Source organism: Taeniopygia guttata, chromosome 7 (assembly GCF_048771995.1).
Source record: "Taeniopygia guttata chromosome 7, bTaeGut7.mat, whole genome shotgun sequence".
Classification (NCBI taxonomy): domain Eukaryota; kingdom Metazoa; phylum Chordata; class Aves; order Passeriformes; family Estrildidae; genus Taeniopygia; species Taeniopygia guttata.
In genome coordinates this window covers 33,759,408-33,778,484 of record NC_133032.1, presented here as the reverse complement: position 1 = coordinate 33,778,484, position 19,077 = coordinate 33,759,408, and the positions used below count along the sequence as shown (strand labels likewise).

Here is a 19,077-nt window from a genome sequence, read left to right as displayed (position 1 = left end):
AAGCCACTCCATCCATAACAAATATTTAAGATAATTTTGCACATCATGTAAATGAAGATGTAAAATTAGATATTAATCCGTTTCATTTTAGCATTTGTATTTTTATTAAAAATGAAGACTTTGCCCTGCTGTGTAATGACATTAAAAACCCTATCATGGGCTGCAAGCATGAATTACCCCAGTGCAGGAGTGGTGACAGCAGCCGAGCCGTGAGCGCATTTGTTCAATTTGCTGTAGTAATTAACGGAGCAGTGAGAATATTTTTCTATGTATGATTTAAAGTAACAGCCCTGGAGCTGCCTGGGCAGATGTGTTTGGTGTGGAGGGACACGTGGATGAAGCCTGGGCTCTTTGGAGGGGTTCAGCCTTTTCCTCCCCCCTGTGGCTCCCCCCATCCTTTCAGGCATCGCTCCAAAGCCGTGCCTCACTCATGGACATGGGGCTATTCCCTCCCCTGCACAGCAAACCTCCCACGGGAATTCCTTTGGGAAACAATCACCTGCCACAGGCTCTCCTTTACTTATCAGAGGGACACAGGCCCAGCTGTTTGCCTGTTGTTTCAAAATACTCCCTCCTCTTCCTCCTCCTCCCTCCCTCCTTCCAGCTTTTTTCTCCTGTACCTGCATAAGAATCTGCATATTCTGGGTTTATGTGCTCATGAAATGAAAAGAAAAAGGAAAATCTCCCAATTTAAAAACAAGTACTGCTCGTGTTTGTCTTGGAGAAAAACATGGAGATGCAATATGAAGGATTGTATTTACCCAGGGTCACATTTCATATTTAAAAGATATATTTAGCCAGAAAGAGACACCAACGCATGAAGTGCTTTCAGGATAATTTCTGGCATATTTTTAATACAGGTATCCTGAAGCCAAACTTGATCCCATCAATATTGTGCTGGGTTAATACCATTGCTCTCAATGAATCTCTGTAGAAAGCCTATAAATTAGTTTTTTAGGGATGCAAGCCAGCAAAATATGGAATTGGGGTTTGACCTTTTTACAAGGTTTTTAGTGAGAGCATAAAGGGAATGGCTTCAAACTGACAGAGGGCAGGTTTAGGTTAGAGATTAGGAAGAAATTCCTGAGGGTGATGAGGCCCTGGCACAGATTGCTGTGCAAATACCAGGCCATGGACAAACTGTACTTTCCACCCCTGCTGTGGAATAGCAGTGTCTCACTGTACAATTTAGGGCAATTCTCACATGAAAATGTGGTTCTCCAGTCTATTAGAAAGTTGTTTGACAGATTTACAAAATGTACTTCGGTTTTTATGGTAAAATGAGCATAAAATTGTGCTTCCCCACACTCATTTCCTTCTAAATAATACTTAAAGTACTTGCTTCTTGAAAATGTGTGAATGTGTTATAAATTTAAAATTAAAAGTAATTTACCCCTTAAGGGTGCTCTGCTGATTCAGTTTTCCCCCAGTCCCCTAACACAAGCTCTTGCAAGATACAAAATTGAGTTTATTGCATTTTCCCCCCTCCCAGTTTTTAATGAAATTCTCATCAGAAGTAAAACAGGGGAAGAAGCTCTCTGTGCATTCACACTGTATATTTGTGTGTGTGTGTGTGTGTGTGTGTGTGTGTGTGTGTGTGTGGTCAAATCCTCCTCTGTTCTCTCCAGATCAGCTCTGCTGCTTCTCATCTTTCCAGCTCTCTCCCACATTTTCAGGCCAAGCCTCCTCCAAAACTGATAAAACCCCTTTTTCTCATGTTTTTTTTTTTGGTTTTTTTTTTTTTTTTTATATATATTTTTTGGTTTTTTTTGTTTCTTTTTGGTTTTTTTTTCAAGTCTGATAAACAATAAAACAGCAGGATCTTCAAGGGCATCTTAATGGTGAGTTTTGTTGCTGGATTAGTGGTTTTTTGTTTTGTTCTGGCATTTCTGTGGCTCCCTGAGATATCTCACCCCTGACAGGGTTGATGTGGCAATATTCAGCAGTCACCTGCTTTGCAAGCACCATCTAGAAAAGGTCACTGACAGCCTAAAAGAGCCACGAAAATAAATGTAACTTTAATTTGTTTGCCATTAGAAATGCGTGCAGCAATCTGTTCTAATGGGCAATTTTCTTTCATTCCTGCTCTGGCATGTGACCACAGCAGCTCACAGATATACTGAGGTCTTCTAATGCAGGAGCCTCTGCACAGAACTGGGTAAAGTGGTAATAGATTTTGTTCTGTCCAACAGAGGATTATAATGGAAACATTCTAAAATCCACCAGAATTAACATTTGAGCACCAGGAGAAATTTGTGTTTCAAATAACTTCCCCCAAAATAAATATAAACAGCTATTACACCAAATATGATCTCTTGAAACCACTTCAAATGATTAATAATCTATATTGTATCAGAAATGTGTGTGCAAAAATAAAACATAATTCCTTGCAGCTAAAGTATTACCTAAAGCAAACCATTTCAACACTGAATCAAATTATTTCAATGGCAGAAATCACACCTGTCTCAGGGGATAAATCGAGTATTCAGGCTGTTAAATCCATTCAAGCGACTCTGTTGTATCCCACCATGAATTGTGCCTTGTAGAGAGAAAACAGTTCTGAAAACTATAAAATCATTTAGCAAAACAAATGCATCAACCACATGGAGAAGAGGCTGAGGAGGTGAAACCCCTTCTTGCTGAATATCTTGTATAGTGAATAGATTTACCTGACACGATGCCATTGAAAATGAAAAAAAAAAAAAATGCTGCTGGAACAAGTCATTTTAGTATCAAAGTTTATTTTTACATTTTCCTTAGTACAAAGCTCACAGGCCAGAGGAAGTCTGGGACCAGAAGCATCGTGTGGTTAATGAAAAGCACAAAAGAAGCTCTATGTGACTACAGCAGCTGATTCCTAACAAAGACTTTGCATCAGAGCTCACCACTGCAATCCACCTCCCCAGGACATTTGTTACCAACCCTGTGCCTCAAACATCTTCCCTTGCTTCCCTCCTGTAGTGCCACTGTGGACCTGGCACACAATTTGTTCTGCAGCTACATCATAAAGTAAAACTACAGAAAGGGGAAGCAGTGCCATTAAACAGAGATGCCTGCAGAGGCAGGAGCAGGCAGCTATGGGACATGCAGGTGTGGGGCCACCCTCACAGCAGCTGCAGGTATGAGATCCTGAAATCACAAGCTCAAGAAATCCCATCAAAGATCCACCCAATGCTTGGTCATTCAGAGCCTGCACTCCTGCCAGCTGCACCGAGAAACTGCAATTTGCTTGTTTAGTCTGTAGAGAGTTTTTAAATGAAGGTGGTGGAACCACATGTAGTTCTGGATTATTCCTTAGGAAATGGTTAGGTTTCTGCAGTGCCTGAGAGTTATAGCTGATTACACAACATCTGTATGATAAAGCACAATTTACTGCCTAGTGAGTTAAACATTCGTAGATTAGTGTGGAATTAATCAAGTATTAAAGCTCACTTATAGAAACAGATGTTAATACTGATTTCTTAACAAGCTCCAAAAATTATTATGAGTGCTAAAGTAAATTAAGCCATTTCTAAAAGATGAAAAAATGCATTTCAGCTGTTAAGAGTTTATATTTCTTTGCTTTGGTTAAGAAGAAGAGGTTAACTCATGGCTCAATCACTATTACATCCAGGTTGTTATTGAAAAACACCTTCCCATCTCTGATTTCACTGCACCCAGGCTTTCTTAGCTCCTCCATCAGCTGAAGCTTTAGTTCAGGAGGGGCAGCTTTAGCAAAGTCAAGTGTTTCTGTCAGGAAATCCAGCAAGAGCTCCCCATCTTTGTCCCCTTCAATAAAGCAGCTGGTTATGTCCATGTGGGATGGGAGCTCGTAGAGCTGGTACTTCATCCCAGCTGAATCCAGCATCCTTAGCAAGTCAGCAGAGGAAACATAAGAGCAAAGATCTTCCAAAGGGAAGGAAGATCCATACTTCTTCCACAGTGTTTCCCAGCCACTCTTTCCTAAGAGATAAACCACCAGAAAAACACTCAGAGTTAAGGAAAAACACAATTGGAAAGCAGTTTGGATTGTCTGGGGTTTTTAGCAGTTGCCACCATGGCAAGTGGGATCTTTCCAGAGCTGGGATGTGTCCTGGGGCAGGGTGGAGCTGGCTGCCCCCCTGCAGGTTTGGGGGCTGCAGGGGTGGGTGGGCACCTACCCTGGAGCTCCAGCAGCCCTCCTCGAGCCTCCAGCTGAGGCCAGCGCAGCTCACACTTGTGTACCTCTTCTCAAGAGACATTTTATAAAGCAAACCAGCTGGGCAAGCTGAAAAGTCCCCACATACATCTTCACATCTTTCTTTTCCCCCAGCCTGGATCTCTGCTTTGGTATTTCTACTGTAAATAATTTTTAGAAGGATTACTCAGTGTGAAAAATGCATATTTTATGATTGGCTATTCCCAAATATTACAATGAATATTATATATGTAATGTTAGAGAGTTCTGCTGTATTAATTTTCTTAAGTAGTGTTTTAAATATAGTTTTAAGTTCCAACATAATGTTAAAATAGAGACTATGTATGTGGGGGGAGGTTTTTTTTTCAGAATGAGATACTCGCTTCAAGGAACGCCTAAATCTTCCAAAGGAGAGGAATTTATGGCTTCTTATCAGAAGAAACTAATTTCTTCAGGCCTTGCTCAGACTCAATAAAGCCAGGGGATTAAAGGAAACAGTTGACATACACCAGAGTTTCTTGTTTTAAATAGAATGTATGCATAACCATGAAGGATATATGAATATGCAACAAGTGTATTGTTTTAAGGGTGATTCCTTTGTTCACAAGGGATGCTTTTCATGACTTAGTATCCAAGAGCATCCAGACGTCCGTAATTCTTTGCTTTTTATTGTGTTGTAACTGTCCTAACTCTAAACTTTATTACTCTATTTGTATTATTATTTTTATAACCATTTTATTATTATTAAACTTTTAAAATTTAAAAAGCCAAGTGATTGACGTTTTTCACACTCAGAACGACTGGACAGGATGAAAACAATTTTGAGCCTAATGAGCAGCTCTTGAAAATTCTGTGCGCTGTATACAACAATAATTCTCCCCGGGTGCTAAAACCAGTTTCTCGTGGTTTTGCAGTTGCTTTATCTGCAAACAGTTATTTATAGTCAAATAAACAGTTTGGTGTTTAGAAGAGAAGCACTAATTGCAGGAAATGTGCTGGTGTCAGTGCTGTGTCACTCGGGGCAATTATCCCATACCCGAATGCTGTAATGGCTCTCGCAAGGCTCAGCACATGGCTCTGCTTTGGCTGCGGGTTGTGGCAGCAGCTCCACGGCCCTGCACATCCCGGAGGTGGCAGGAACTCCACAGCCCTGCACATCCCGGTGTGAGGAACTGCATTGACTTGTTTGTTCATCAAAAGTATGAAATTAGGATAAAAGGGGGGAAGTCGGGACATGGAATTTGCAGGCTTGACTGGTAACCACAAACAAAGATTGTGAAAGATTTTGCAGGACTGGCTGGAACTGATAACCGCAGTGGAAGGAGACTCACCACCCCCACTTGTGAAACCCATTGTTGCTGGAACTGATAACCACGGTGGAAGGAGACCCATCACCCCCACTTATGCAGGATAAAAAGGGACTGAAGAGAAGGAAAGGTTGTCAGCTTTTGGCGGAACACAGGCTCCGCAGCTGCACCCAGCGCTGTTTGCTTGCTATCGCTTGCTGTAATTAATAAAATTATTAATTGATCTTAAAAGGCTGAATCAAATTATTCGCCTCAATTTATAACACCGGAGCAGCTCCACAGCCCCTGCACATCCCGGAGGAGCCAGGATCTCCCCAGCCCTGCACATCCCCGAGCAGGAGGGGCTCAGCCTGCACCGACTGACCCCAACCCTCTGCTGCCAGCCCTGCTCCCGGGCTGCTCTCAATTAACACACCTGATGTGTCTGTGTTGGGGTGACGTTACCTTTTGTGACATCAGCTTTGTTCTGACGGTCTTTCAGTAACTCCTTTTGCTTCAGCGCTCATTTTCATGGCACTTCTTCCTTCCCTTCTCTATTCTCGTTTTCCTCAAGGTTTTCCCCTTCTTTTGCTCTCTGCTGTTATGAGTCCTGCTCCTCTCTCCCACTTTTTTGTCGCCCCCAGCAATTTCTGCTCCATCTGGTCCAGAGAGGACTTCAAATACTTTTCATGAACTCAGAACTGTAATCATTTTAATTTTGAATAGGCACACATTCTTTCCTGTATTCACATTTTATGAATATCCAAAGGGACATGTTAACCAACTGGAAAAGAGTTTCAATTAACTATATGCAGGTAATCAGCAATAGTCTGATACTATGATCTATTCTCATTCAGCCACAGAACATGAATACGTTTATAAAAATCATTTCAAATACAGATTTCTTGCTGTAAACTGCTTGAAAACACTTCAAACCAAATACATTTGGAGGAAAAAAGCCGTTTAATAAATTCAGGTCAGAAGTGTCACTTCAGAGTGGACCCTTCATGAACAAAATAAAAGGAACTTAATCACATTTGCAGAGGTGGACAAATTCAACGAGAAATTAAGCTTAAACCTCTGAACAAATTATGCTTAACATAGCTTTTGGAGTTGCTAGATGTGACTGTTTACACAGCTGAAATTTCCACAGCTTTTGAGGCAAATTAAAGGCTTTTTAGAGTCAAATTAGGCTCCACCACTGCACTGTCTCTGTCATACCTTGCCCACAGTATTAAAAGGTTGTCATTTACTCTGCTCCAACATTTTCCTGCTGGATTGACCTCAGAGCATCTCTGTGAGATCTGAAGCTGCCTGAGAATGCTGTTTTGTACCCAAAATGATGATATTAAGGAAATGGGCAGTTTGAAAAGAAAATGAACCATATGTGCACCAACACCTGCTGTATGGCACTTCCGAGCCCCCCGCAGCCATTTGCTTAATGCCACAAGTCTCTGGGAGAGAGAAAATGCAGTGCCCAGCCTGGAAAGCCTTTTCCAGCCCACAGCAGAGGCTGAAGGGGCTCCTGGGAGTGAGAGCTGCAGGTGGAGCCTCTCCTGCTGCAGGGCCTCCATCACTGGACAGGCTGTTAAGTGGGGAAGGGCAGTGAAAGATCTTTTGTGCCCACGATACGGGATTTTGGCTCATAAATCCTCAATCCTTACGACCCACACAGACAGTGGTCAGGTTTCAGGGGATGTCTGCTCACCTCTGTGGCCTTTCCTACACACAGGAACCCCAAAGGTCCTCAGAGCCCTTTCCTGACTGAGCAGCTCTCACCTGACACCAGGATAATGAGGAGCTTTGCCTGTGGCTCCAGGAGGCTGTGGAAATACCGGATAGTTGCTGGGATATCTTTCACATAGTAGAGCATCTGGAAAAAGCAGAGATGCTTAGAGACATACAGTGTCATGCTGGTGACTATTATAACACTGTTTAAAAGAACCAAACGGGGGCAATCCTGAGAGAAAAGCAGGGACAGTGAGGCACATGAGGAAGGGGTGGGCAGTGGGTTCCCACTGCAGGCTCAGGGCTCCCATGCCCTGCCTGCTCTCTGGCACTGCCAGGCCTGAGCTCATGTTATTCAGCAGCCTGAGATAAAGATATTTGCCTTTCTTCAGTGAAGGTTTCAGTGAACTTGGAAATAGAAAAGCAATTTCATGGAGAGGACAAGGAGCTTTTGAAGACACTAGCTAAAATATATTCTTAGTTGACTGCCACCCACAGCCTGGTTAATAGGACTACTGTGCTCAAAGCTGCTTTTCATTTTTGCAGTTCATTTATGCTAAAGCACTTCAAATTACTGGGAAGTAAACTCACCTTTCTTCCCCTAAGAGTGGATAATGAGGTCACATACTTCGTGCATACTCTTAACAACTGAGTCTTTGGCAGCATTTACTTTGCAGAGACTCTTACCTGGATCATGTGAATGAAGTCCCATTTTTTAGTTTTCTTTTCTGCATTCATTCGACTTTCATATTCATGAGCTGTCTCCTTGTGCCAGGTAAATTTTATGTTCTCCAGGTTTGATGCCTGAGCCACATGCTCTGAAATAGAGAAGAAGGCAGGAGAGAGTTATCTCAATTGCAAATATGGGGCTGATTTCCACTCAGAGCTTTAATACATCCAAAAGCCCTATTTAGGTAGAAAGTTTTGGTACCAGTTTAACACAACAGTGGAATATCTTAAACCTTGAGCCCATATGTGAGGAGGAGACTGTAGAGGCTTTATAGGACAAAATCTTAAAAGAGTCTGTTGCTTTTCCCTTTTCTGCCTCATTTTGGCTCCTCTGGTTTTACCTGAGCTAAAAAAAAATAAAAAATAAAAAATAGTAATTTCTTCCCCGTGACTGGCTCAAGGTGAATTAAAAGATGTTGGCTGGGACAGACTGTTATGAGGCCATGAGCAGCACATTTCATGGTGAATAGGAGGACTGATGGCCCCAGCACTTACGTGCCACAGAAAACCCACATGGCTGAGCAGGTCAGGCCACGGTGGAGGATTTTCCCCAAATAAAACCAGGTGCTCAAGGGTGGATCAAAGCAGGGGTTTCTTGAGAAGAGAAGCACAATTTAAAGGTTGAGAAGGGCAGAAAAAGCAAATGTATTCTTCTAAATTTGTGTAACTAGGATGGTAGGAGAGGGAAGGAGGTTTGCTCCAAGAGCAAGGACCCTTCTCTTGACATTCAGTGGCTTCTGTGTTTAAACAATTTTTCAGAAACCCACAGTTCTGACCAACTGCTTCAGGCAAAAGGGATGACAGTGTTTGAAAGCAAAGAGCTTTAAGGAGTGACACATGGAGTGTCTTCAGACCTCAATTCAATGCACATCAGCAACTGAAGGAAACAGAAATCTGGAGAAGTGGATTCAAAGAATAAATTACACTGAGGGCCTGGCTCATCGCTGCATCCCCTCTCTTTTTATGGGAGGAAAATGGAGAGATAATTTCATAATGTAGGGAGTACTAATGTCCATCTGCTGGCATATGGAGCTCATCTCCCTGCCTGGCACTCAGGATTGCTCCAGGACAAAGCAGGCTCTGGGTCAGCTCCTGTGCTTCACTGGAGTTAGCATCAATTTAAAACTTACATGGCCCAAAGGCAGGCTGAGCCTGAGCTACAGAGCCCAGTTTGCTAAAATCAGTGTCTTTACACCACTAACAACAATGTTCCTCCTTCTGGGCTCTGATTTGGACACGTCCCCATCAGGCAGATGAGAAATGCTCCTTCAGGGCTGATCTCCTCTCTTCTGTGGCTGGAAAAGGGCCACCCCTTTCAGCTGCTGCCATTGTTACTCTGTGAGCTTCCATTTATCAGCCACTGGCCCCAGAGCTGGCAGCTCAGATTTAATTTGCTGTTCTACACTCAGAAGCAGCTCTTACCCCCTCACCAATAGTCTGGGGCAATCTGGTTCAGTTTAATTGTTGGCCTGTTCTGCAAGGAGGAGCTGGGAAGAAAACTGAATTGCTTTCCAGGCTGGGCCTTCAAAGTCCAAATTTTTGGAAGTGCAAATTCATTATGGGATTGTGGTAAATTTCTGCCTAAATATTCATCTCAATCCATTATGAAAAGTTTTCCTGCCTTTTCCCTGGGTTCATCCTGGATTCTTTTCCCAGTCAGAAGCTGGCTGTGTACATGATGGGTGCCATCAAAGCTGCCTGCAGCTGTGCTGGTGATGCAGCTGGCTTGTGGGGCCACCAACACCCCAACCATGGCCACCAAGGGATCCCCCAGGAGTGCAGGAAAGGCACAGCTTGCCCATGAGGAAAGAGAAACCCGAGTTTGCCATCACTGCACATCCCAGTAAGGGGTTTCTCTCATGAGCTTGGCTGCTCCTTCCCATGGAGAAAGCATTTGGCGAGGCAGAAAACATAACTGCTGAATCCTCAGAGGTGCAGGTAATGTTTTTAATTCTCTACAGAAAATCTTAGGCCTCAGAAACCTAATTAATGGTAGCTACTGGGGACATGATTAATTGCCAAATAAGAGAGTTTAAAGAAAGAAATTCAGATGAATATTTAATTTCTGGTTTAGCATAAAACTTAAAATAAGGACAACATTTTATATTTTCTTTAACTTTCTTCTGGAAAGAAACTCACTGCAGTAGGATAGGACTGCCAGTTAATTGGTGGTAGATGGTGGGACCACTGGGAAGATTCAGAGCAAATCCAGTCCAGTGTAACCCAGACAGAACAGAAATTCTTTGTTCAAGTGCACAAACTGTCTTACAAACAGAGAAGATGCTCTGGTGCCCACCCTTCACCATTTCAGTCTGCAGCAACATAAGAGCACCAGGGATTTTGCACAAAGCATCTTTTAAAGCATCAGGTCTGTGTTAAATTGAGAAAGATCAAAAAAAAATAGGTTTGTCCTGGGAGTCTTTGGTGCTTCCAGTGATTCTGAGCTACCTCACTGGTTTTTGGGGTTTTTTTCCCCTTTGACTTCCACAAGCTGATTCACACTGGGAATGCTTCATTTTTAAGGACTTCAGGAAGAGCAAGATTGGAGATTTACAGTGTGGTTTTACAGCCTGGTATTGAGTATGGTTTGGAGCATTTCCAGCAAGAGACTCAGCTGATGAGGTTCATTCCTTGCTGCCACATCCATTCAGGATGGCTCTCCACCAGGTGTGCTCTGCTCAGGGCTGGGGTCACCTCCCCAACACCAGGATCACCTGGAGGTGGATCCTGGGAGGCTCTAATCCAGTGATAACCAAACCCTGCTGTAGGGCAATTTGATCAAAGTACCCTGGTTAACACTCAGTCCTCCTCAGAAAATGTTCCATTTTCCTTCATGGATGCTGCTTAGACCTTTGGGCCAGGGGAAGGAGAGAAGCTCTGAGCCCCAGAGCACACAGAAAAAGTCTTTCCTATCACTCCTGCCTTCCTTTATATGTTTTCTAATTCAAAGCTTGGTTACTAATTTAGTGCCCCACTGTGAGGTTTAGGTATTTGTTGGATACGATTTTTAAGATGTGAGAGAATTACCATGAGACACTAAAATTTTCCCTTTGATGCTGAGGAAGGATCCTGATTCAACACAAGTCGAAGTGGAAAAACTTTCTGAAATGCTGGGATTTCACTCCATTCCCATACAATCACCCTCACTTCCCAGCTTGTTTAGTTTTTAAAGTCTGTCTAGGCAAGCATCTGCCATGCAGAGTTCTTTGCAGTGTGAGAGACTAAGATTTTAATGAGTGAACATCGTTGAGAAGCAATGATGGCAAAAAAGCATGAAACTTTGAATTTTTCAGCTTTAAAGAGACAGTTCTGATAAGAAGGCATTTGGACATAGGGTCATCCACCTTTCAACACTTTTTGATGCATGTAAAATAACTAATGTAAATGTAATTTATTTAATGTAAAAATACCTTTGTACTTGGAGATCTGTTCAGCACTTGGTTCTATCACATCGTTGTTGATGGTGACCCCAGGATATCTGGCTCGTATTTTTGAGAGGATCTGCAAGTCCATCTCACCTAAAGAAGCAAAACAAAACAGAGAATGAAAACAAAGCTCAGGCAAAGGAAATCTCCACCATCACACCCCCAGCTTGGCAGATTGATTTCTGCCATTTATGTACTGATGCACCACACAGGTCCAAGCAAGCTGCTTTGTATTCTCAGTAGGTTGTAACTGAAGATTGAGCTCTAGGATTTAAGAAAAATGTGAATATCAGTCCCACTTTCTTAATTTCTCCCCTCTGACTGGCACCACCAGTGCCAAGGGAAAACCTGACACGGTTATGCTTGACCTCTCTTTTTCTGGCCATGGTCAAACCTCGAGGGGGAGATCCCACACGACTCCCATGGTGCCAGTTCTGATGGCTCCAAGTCACCAGCAAACCTGGCAGGACCTCTCAGGATTCAGTAGAAGCATTTTTAGCCAGGCACCTCACTGGTTACAAGGTCATGTGGGGGAGGGAAAGGGAATATGTGTTTACACTGGAATCAGAGACAATACTCATATCTGTTTGTCTTTAGTGTCCTGTGACTTTTCCCAAAAGAATGATGAATAGAGAACATACCATTTGTGTTTAACTAACCTTTGTTTACAGAATACCCCAGAGATTCCTGTATTTCATGTTTTTGTTGAGGAATAGTTCTCTCTAAACACTGTTCAGGCCAGCTGTAATTATTTTATTGATGTATGTACTGGTAGATCCAAGATTTCAAAATTTAAAAATAGCTCCATAATTCTCAGCCATCTCACCCCATCTGCAGTGTAGGAAACTCAGGGGGATGATATTTCTGACTGAGGCATGGGTCCAGGGACAATATCCTGCTGGCTTGCTCAACTTTCTCCAACCTCTGCTTATTGTGCTTGGATAGATTTTAGGTGGAAAAAATAACAGCAGAATAAATGAGGGTAAGAAAGAGTGAAACAGAGTAACTACAGTGACTGATAGATCCAGGGGTCGTATTATAAGTAAATATTGAGCTTTGTCCTGGAAGATTTACTCGTGCTCACACAGAACTCCATGTTATAAAACTCCCTACAAATGAACAAACTTTTGCACTGAATGGAAGACCACCCTGATGGCCAGACAGGCCCTTGCTGAGTGGCTGTGGAAGGAGGAACTGCACAGCCTCTGCCCACCCTCATCATTTTCAGAGCCCTGGACTCCCACCACTTCAGCATTGGCTCCATCCTGCAGAATATTTGAGGAAAAGGAAAACACTGGCCACTAAATTGCTCATTAGTGCCCAGAGGACACAATATACAAAATGAGCAAGAGTTGCACTTTCTCAGACTTACATGTCTTTCTTAAAGCAACCAGCAACACCAACATTCCCATGCCATCTCTGGAAGCACGTTCTTTGAGGGAGGGAAATTGAATTTCTGAGGCAGCAGAAAGAGCTGCAGCTTTGCTATCACTGCAAGCCCTGTACTCTGTAGTCTGCCATGGTAAAATCTGGGAGCACAGAACTTGTAATTAACTACTGATATAGTTTGATTTTTAGTTGCTTTACCAACTTTCCATAACATGATTAGTCCTTTGAAAAGGCTGTGCAGGTCCTGATTTAAAAAACAAAATTAAAAAATTGAATTTTGTATTTTCATATGGAAATATGCTCTTGTGTGGCCAAATCACCCTTGTACTGTTTTTTACCAAAAAACCCACCCCTTTGATTCATAATTTATTCCACAGCCTTAAATGACTTCACTTAGCTCTTTTATATGCAAACAAGTGTCCCGAGGCATTTTACACTCAGATCGGTGGCAGCTTGCATTATCAACAATTTGGCAATTAGGCTATCCGAATTATTTAAACTCTCCAACACAATTACCTTTTAAAGGCTACCACTATGTTCACCATTAAGTTTCTAATTAAACATTTTATGTAACGGGATAGTTTATAGCCCAGTTGCTACTTTCTAGCAGCGCTGATGACTTTTACGGTTTTCAAAGGTACAGAGTGCGGCGCGCTGGAGTGTGAACGCAGTAAGGCACCGTGTTCGGGCAGGTGGGATGGGATGGGATGGGATGGGATGGGATGGGATGGGATGGGATGGGATGGGATGGGATGGGATGGGATGGGATGGGATGGGATGCTGCAGTTAATGGGTTCTTGCCTCCCGAGGTGCAAAAGCAGAGAGGAAACACTTTCCTTCTGTGCCTCCTCCCAACAAAGCGCAGGGGCGGGTGGGGTCGGGGCAACAGCTCCATCACTGCCCTCGTACAGCAGCCAGTATCGGCTGGAGGGATGTGGGGATCGGCTCCCTCCCGGCCTCACAACGGCCCGTGGGGAGAACCAACCAGTGAGCAGGTGGGGTTGGGTGATTTGGGGATTTTGACATCACAAAGTGATGTACTGATTGATGGCAAGCTGGACCGTCTCTGGCCGGGGAGTGAAGTACTGCACTAAGTAAAGTGTTCCTGTTAAAAACATCTTCTTCCTTTCCTTTCCTTTCCTTTCCTTTCCTTTCCTTTCCTTTCCTTTCCTTTCCTTTCCTTTCCTTTCCTTTCCTTTCCTTTCCTTTCCTTTCCTTTCCTTTCCTTTCCTTTCCTTTCCTTTCCCTTTCCTTTCCTTTCCTTTCCTTTCCTTTCCTTTCCTTTCCTTTCCTTTCCTTTCCTTTCCTTTCCTTTCCTTTCCTTTCCTTTCCTTTCCTTTCCTTTCCTTTCCTTTCCTTTCCTTTCCTTTCCTTTCCTTTCCTTTCCTTTCCTTTCCTTTCCTTTCCTTTCCTTTCCTTTCCTTTCCTTTCCTTTCCTTTCCTTTCCTTTCCTTCTCTTTTTTCCCCCCAAAGAACAGTTTCCTTTGGAGAGCAATGTTCCTGCTCTGTCACACTGTTTTATAGCTAATGCCAGCCATTTACATACAATTACATTATGGAAGAGAGACTGGCAAAACTAAGCTTAGTCTTTGGTGATGGTACAACTACAGCATCTAAACTAGATTAATTGTTCATACACAATTTAAGTGTGGTGACTTAATGGGCAGAGAAGGAAACATAGGTTTTAATTATGGGGGCACTTCAGCAAGAATTTAATGAAAAGAAGCCACTTGATCTTACTGGTATTGTTTTTCCACTCAGTGAGTGTCAGATAAAAGACTTCTTATTTGTGGTTTCTTCTAGATTTCCTCTGGAGCTTATGCTCAGCTCCAGTGTTTTGGGGGTCAATAGCTCCAGGAGGAGCTTGTACACTGATGGTGGTCAGCAAACAGAGCCAAAGCAGAGCTCAGCCATGGCTCTTACATGGCAGTGATGGGAGTTAGCACCTCAATAAAGTTACAGGGGAAATATTGTAATGCAGGTAAAATTGCAATATTCTGATAAATATAAGATATTATTTTGTTTGTGATTTGGGTGGGGTTTTTTGCTGCTTTTTTTTTCTTGTTTTGTTTTCTCTTGTTTTATTTTTGTATAGAAAACCTATGAGCAGTTAAAGTTTCTCTCTGCCTTTGAGGAGTGATGGTGTAGGAGAGGTTTTTGTGGAGGACATAGAGGAATCAGAGTGGGGAGGCACAAGCTGTTTTCAGATAATGTGGTCACACACCAATTAACACCACCTGTCCCCTGGAGCTGACTTATCAAGGAAAGACTTATTTCCCATTCTGCTCCTTTTGCAATTTTTAGTCCTCTATTCTCTAAAAAAGAAAAAGGAAAAAACATTTCAGTATTGAAGTCCATACATACCTGCTCCACCACCAACACTTAAAACGTTGATTGCAGACTTCCCATTTCCAATACTGAAAAACATTATTTATACATTTTAGGAGAGCTTCCCAGTAGAGAGTGCTCCATGCATGATGTGAGACACTGGAGATCCCACTAAGACTAAAATTTGTAGGGAAAACCCAAATGTAATATGTGTGTACATAGGCACACCTACAAGTGGGCAGGAGGGATCAGATTCAGGACTCTTCCCCTTTGGACATTCAAGATTTCAAATTATTTTGGCAATTTGTAGAGGTGGCATTTTGCTTCTATTATGAGGGAATATAAGCAGAAGCAAGAACACACCTTCTCTGTGTCTGTGCTCAGAGAGCCCTCTGGGTCTGGACCAGCAGCTTAAATATTATTTGTAGAAGTTCTGCATTATGCACAATGGGGAGCGCAAGGAGAGAGTGTAATGCTCCTAAAATCCCTGAGTGAGGCTTTGGCAGGGCCATCAAGCCCTGAGAAGAGCCTCCCCAGAGCCAGGATTTGATGCTGGCTGCCTTCTCCCAAGCCAGCCTGCAAAGTGAGGGGTCCAGCAAAGGACACAGGCTGGCAGGCAAAGCAGGAGCATGATCCAGCCATCCTAGAGAAACCCGAAATACTACCTGAAAATCTCGCTTTTAAAAAGCTGCCTTCAAACAAGTTTGATGCTAGAATGCAGTATCTGTTACAGCATTTCAGAGCTGACTCAGGGCCAGCTGTGTTTGTGTGCGAGGAAACAAAGCAGCCTTGTCTCCTCCTGGCCAGGCAGCCTCCATCCCGCAGAGCCACCATCCAGAGCCGTGTGTGCAGTTCTCCAGCCAAACCCTATCAGAGGCCAACAGACAGAGCAGGGAACAGCAATCTGCCTCTCCAGGCAGCCCCCCGAGGCCTGGACCATGGCTGTCCCTCAGCCCAGGGTGGTCACCTCGCTGTTACCTGGCGATCACGTCCTGCAGCCGCCTCTCCACGAACTCCTGCATGCTCTGGTGCTCCGTGGACCTCTCCAGGAAGAGGCGGAATGCCTGGACGTATCTGTCAAGGTCAGCCAGCAAACTCCTCATGGGTGAAGCCATGCTGGGAGGGTGCAGGAGGGGACAGGCTGCTCCCTGCAGCCCTTCTCTCAGGGCTAGAGAAGAAATGAAAAGTGCTGGAGGGGAAAATCCAGCCTGCGGCCGGACTTTGCTCCACGTTCCCTGCTGCTGCCTCGGATTGTTACACAGCCCTGCGATAGAAGCTGTAAATGAAGTCCAAGCAACAAAGGGTAATTTATCATCTTTAATCTGTGCAGAGCAAGTGCCAGCATTTTTTAACTGCGCTGACACAGTTTTCTGTTTAAACACAGTATAAGGCTCTTCAGATGGCTCTTAAATAAAAAAAAAAAAAAAAAAAAAAAATTCCCCTCTTTTGTGAAGGCATGGAGAGGCTCCAAAGGCTGGGTCTGGATTAGAAGAAAGTGCAACACTCATCTCCAGAGACACTGGCAGATGTCTCTATCTGTTTTTTTAATCTTTTGATGTCCTTAAATGGAATGCTGATGGTGGGGTGAAAACAACAAAAACCTTATAAATGCACTTTATTTTTCTAGTTCCTCTGAAGATAATGGTACAATTCCCATGGGTTAAGTAGCTAATTCACCAAAGCCATGTGAGTTACTGGAATACATATTGTGCTAAACCAGGCTTACGGGCAATCGGGAGTGGGGAAGGCAAAGTGTGTTACCAGGGAAGTGTCAGACTGTACCTTAAAAAGTGCACAAAGGTGTCTTTATCCTCTCTTAAACTGCAGTTTAAGTTCATCACATCTTGTCCTACCTGGCAAGGAGAAAGGGGAACCCCCTCCCTCCTCAGGGGCCCCACACTGAAGGACGCACTGCATTTCTTTGGTGTCTCTTACGGTCCCCTGTGGCTTTCCTGCAGAGGTTACATCCCAGGCACCTCTTGTTATTTTTGCAGTTCCCTTTGGACTGCCTCCAGCCAAACCCCATTGGTGCTGAAGTGCAGCACAAAACCCTCCTAGCCATTGCTTTTCCTGGCTCCCAGCACAGCTGGGATGATTTCCCTGGCTCCAGTGAGACCCTGCACCCCCTGCCTTCAGTCACCAGCATGACTGGAATTCAAATCATGGGCTTTTCCCAGACTGCTTCTCTGCTCCCTTTGAATTATCAATCTGGCCTCTGTTGTGCCCAAATCCCTCCCAGCTGCACATCAAATAACACAAATAATCTCATCCCTCCTTCAAACCATAAACAGAAACAAAAGCAACAGGCTCAGGTCCATATTTGCCATTGCCTCCCTTTCTGGCAGTGAACTTCTGACAGATTTTCTGACTGTGCAACCAGTTTTCCACCCACCCAATACCTGTCTCATCAAGACAACATCTTCCTCGCTTGTTTATGAGAATGTCATACACAATGGTGCCATCTCCTTCTCCCCTGACCACCCACAGAAAGATGGGCTTGGAAAAATTTCTTCCTGATAGATCCACATTGCCTGACCATCATCTTATTCTCTTTCTGGTGCAGTGAGGACTATTTCTAGGGACTATTTCTGGGGACAGCTCTCATGCTGAGTTGCTGTCCAGGTCCCTCTCCTGCCCCCTTTCCAATTACAACATCAGCTGCATGGCTTTGCCCATTTTCCTTCTCTGCCTGTGACAAAGGTAACATCCAAGTCATGACGTGTTTTGGTTTTGCAGCCCATGAACCAAATCTCCTCAAATCCCAAAGTCTCCTGCAGGAAGGGGCATGGTGAAGCTTGGTGACAATTCACCTCCTCAAGTGAGTGCTGCTACCAGAGCCCTTGGCAATGGCTGAGAATTCATAATCAATTAGCAATGCCTGATAATTGCTCTCCTTGTGGCAGTCCCAAAGACCAGTGGTGACCTCTGGAGCATGTCCCGAGGTTGATTTTCCACCCATAGTGCCTCCAAGGCAGACTGGCTTTGGTACGCTCCCTGCTCCCCACCTTCTCAGAGTGCAAGGATACTTTCAAGTGAAAAAAATAGCAAAACTGAGAATTTTAAAGAGCACTAATGAAAAACAAGCTGGCACAACACTGGTAACAAGTAGATGGGAGAGCTTTAAAAACTTTGTCAGCCTCTGACTGACAACCCCTCCTTGACCCAGATGAGCAGCACTCAAACAACAACATCTGAATTAACCTAGGGAATCCAAGTGGGAATTTTTCCAGAGATAGTAAGGAAGGAAAATCCTAGATATACCCTGGATGAGAATTACTCACTGCTAACCCACCCTGAAAACACAATGGTGTATTCTGTGTTTATCCATTCCTTTGCTAAGCCTGACTCCTTGCTTTTTATTTTAAGTGCATCAGGAGGCTTTGCTGTTTGACACTCATATATTTTTGCTACCTTCAATATTTAAAAAATAATATTGCAGCTTATAAGAGGAGATTTAGATAATTGACCCTTTTTTCTGTGCCTTCCTCTAGTTCCCATGATTTAATTTGCCAACATCCCCTGCTCAGCAGTCTCTAATGAGCAGCCAAGATTCATTTTAATGTTGGGTGCAGTTCAAGGAATTTGTCTCATTTCTTTCATTGTACTTTTGGCTGTTGGAATTTGCCCCATTTATGTATTTCATTCTGGGTTTTTTGGGGGGGGGGGTTTGGGTTTTTTTTTGTTTTGTTTTTGTTTTGTTTTGTTTTGTTTTTGTTTGGTTTTTGTTAGTTTTGTTTGGTTGGTTGGTTTTTGTTTGTTTATTTTCTGTTTGAATTGAGGCCAGCTAACTTTAAAGGAGTAAAGAGAAGGAAGAAAAGCATCATTTTCTGAATTAGGCTGATAGAAACTTGTAAGGTAATAAAGTTCACTCGGGCATGTTCCCTTCAGTGATAATCGAAACTTATCCGTGGCTCCCTAGAAAGATTGCGGAGTTTTGAAAGCAGACACTGTTTATGCTGCAGTTGCTTGATACGTCCCTGCTTTGTGCCAGCAGAGTGAAACCTTCTTTAAAGTCACCATAAAACCCTTTAAACCC

The 19,077-nt window shown here is 43.4% G+C and overlaps 1 protein-coding gene across 3 annotated transcripts; it reads right to left on the bottom strand.

The window, feature by feature from the left end:
* Positions 1-2,724: 2,724 nt before the first annotated feature.
* Positions 2,725-16,991, bottom strand: LOC100228106 (histamine N-methyltransferase). Of its 3 annotated transcripts, none has more exons than XM_072931727.1 (7): positions 16,895-16,991; positions 16,020-16,209; positions 15,078-15,130; positions 11,310-11,417; positions 7,858-7,988; positions 7,222-7,315; positions 2,725-3,942 (listed from the first exon to the last, which is right to left on the bottom strand). In XM_072931727.1, exons 1-7 carry the CDS (start codon positions 16,956-16,958, stop codon positions 3,587-3,589), a joined length of 996 nt encoding a protein of 331 aa, XP_072787828.1. In that variant the 5' UTR covers positions 16,959-16,991; the 3' UTR covers positions 2,725-3,586. The 3 variants fall into 3 exon arrangements, with proteins under 3 accessions (XP_072787828.1, XP_002194327.5, XP_072787829.1); XM_002194291.5 differs by having other exon boundaries at positions 16,824-16,931; XM_072931728.1 differs by having other exon boundaries at positions 3,815-3,942; positions 7,151-7,315.
* Positions 16,992-19,077: the final 2,086 nt, after the last annotated feature.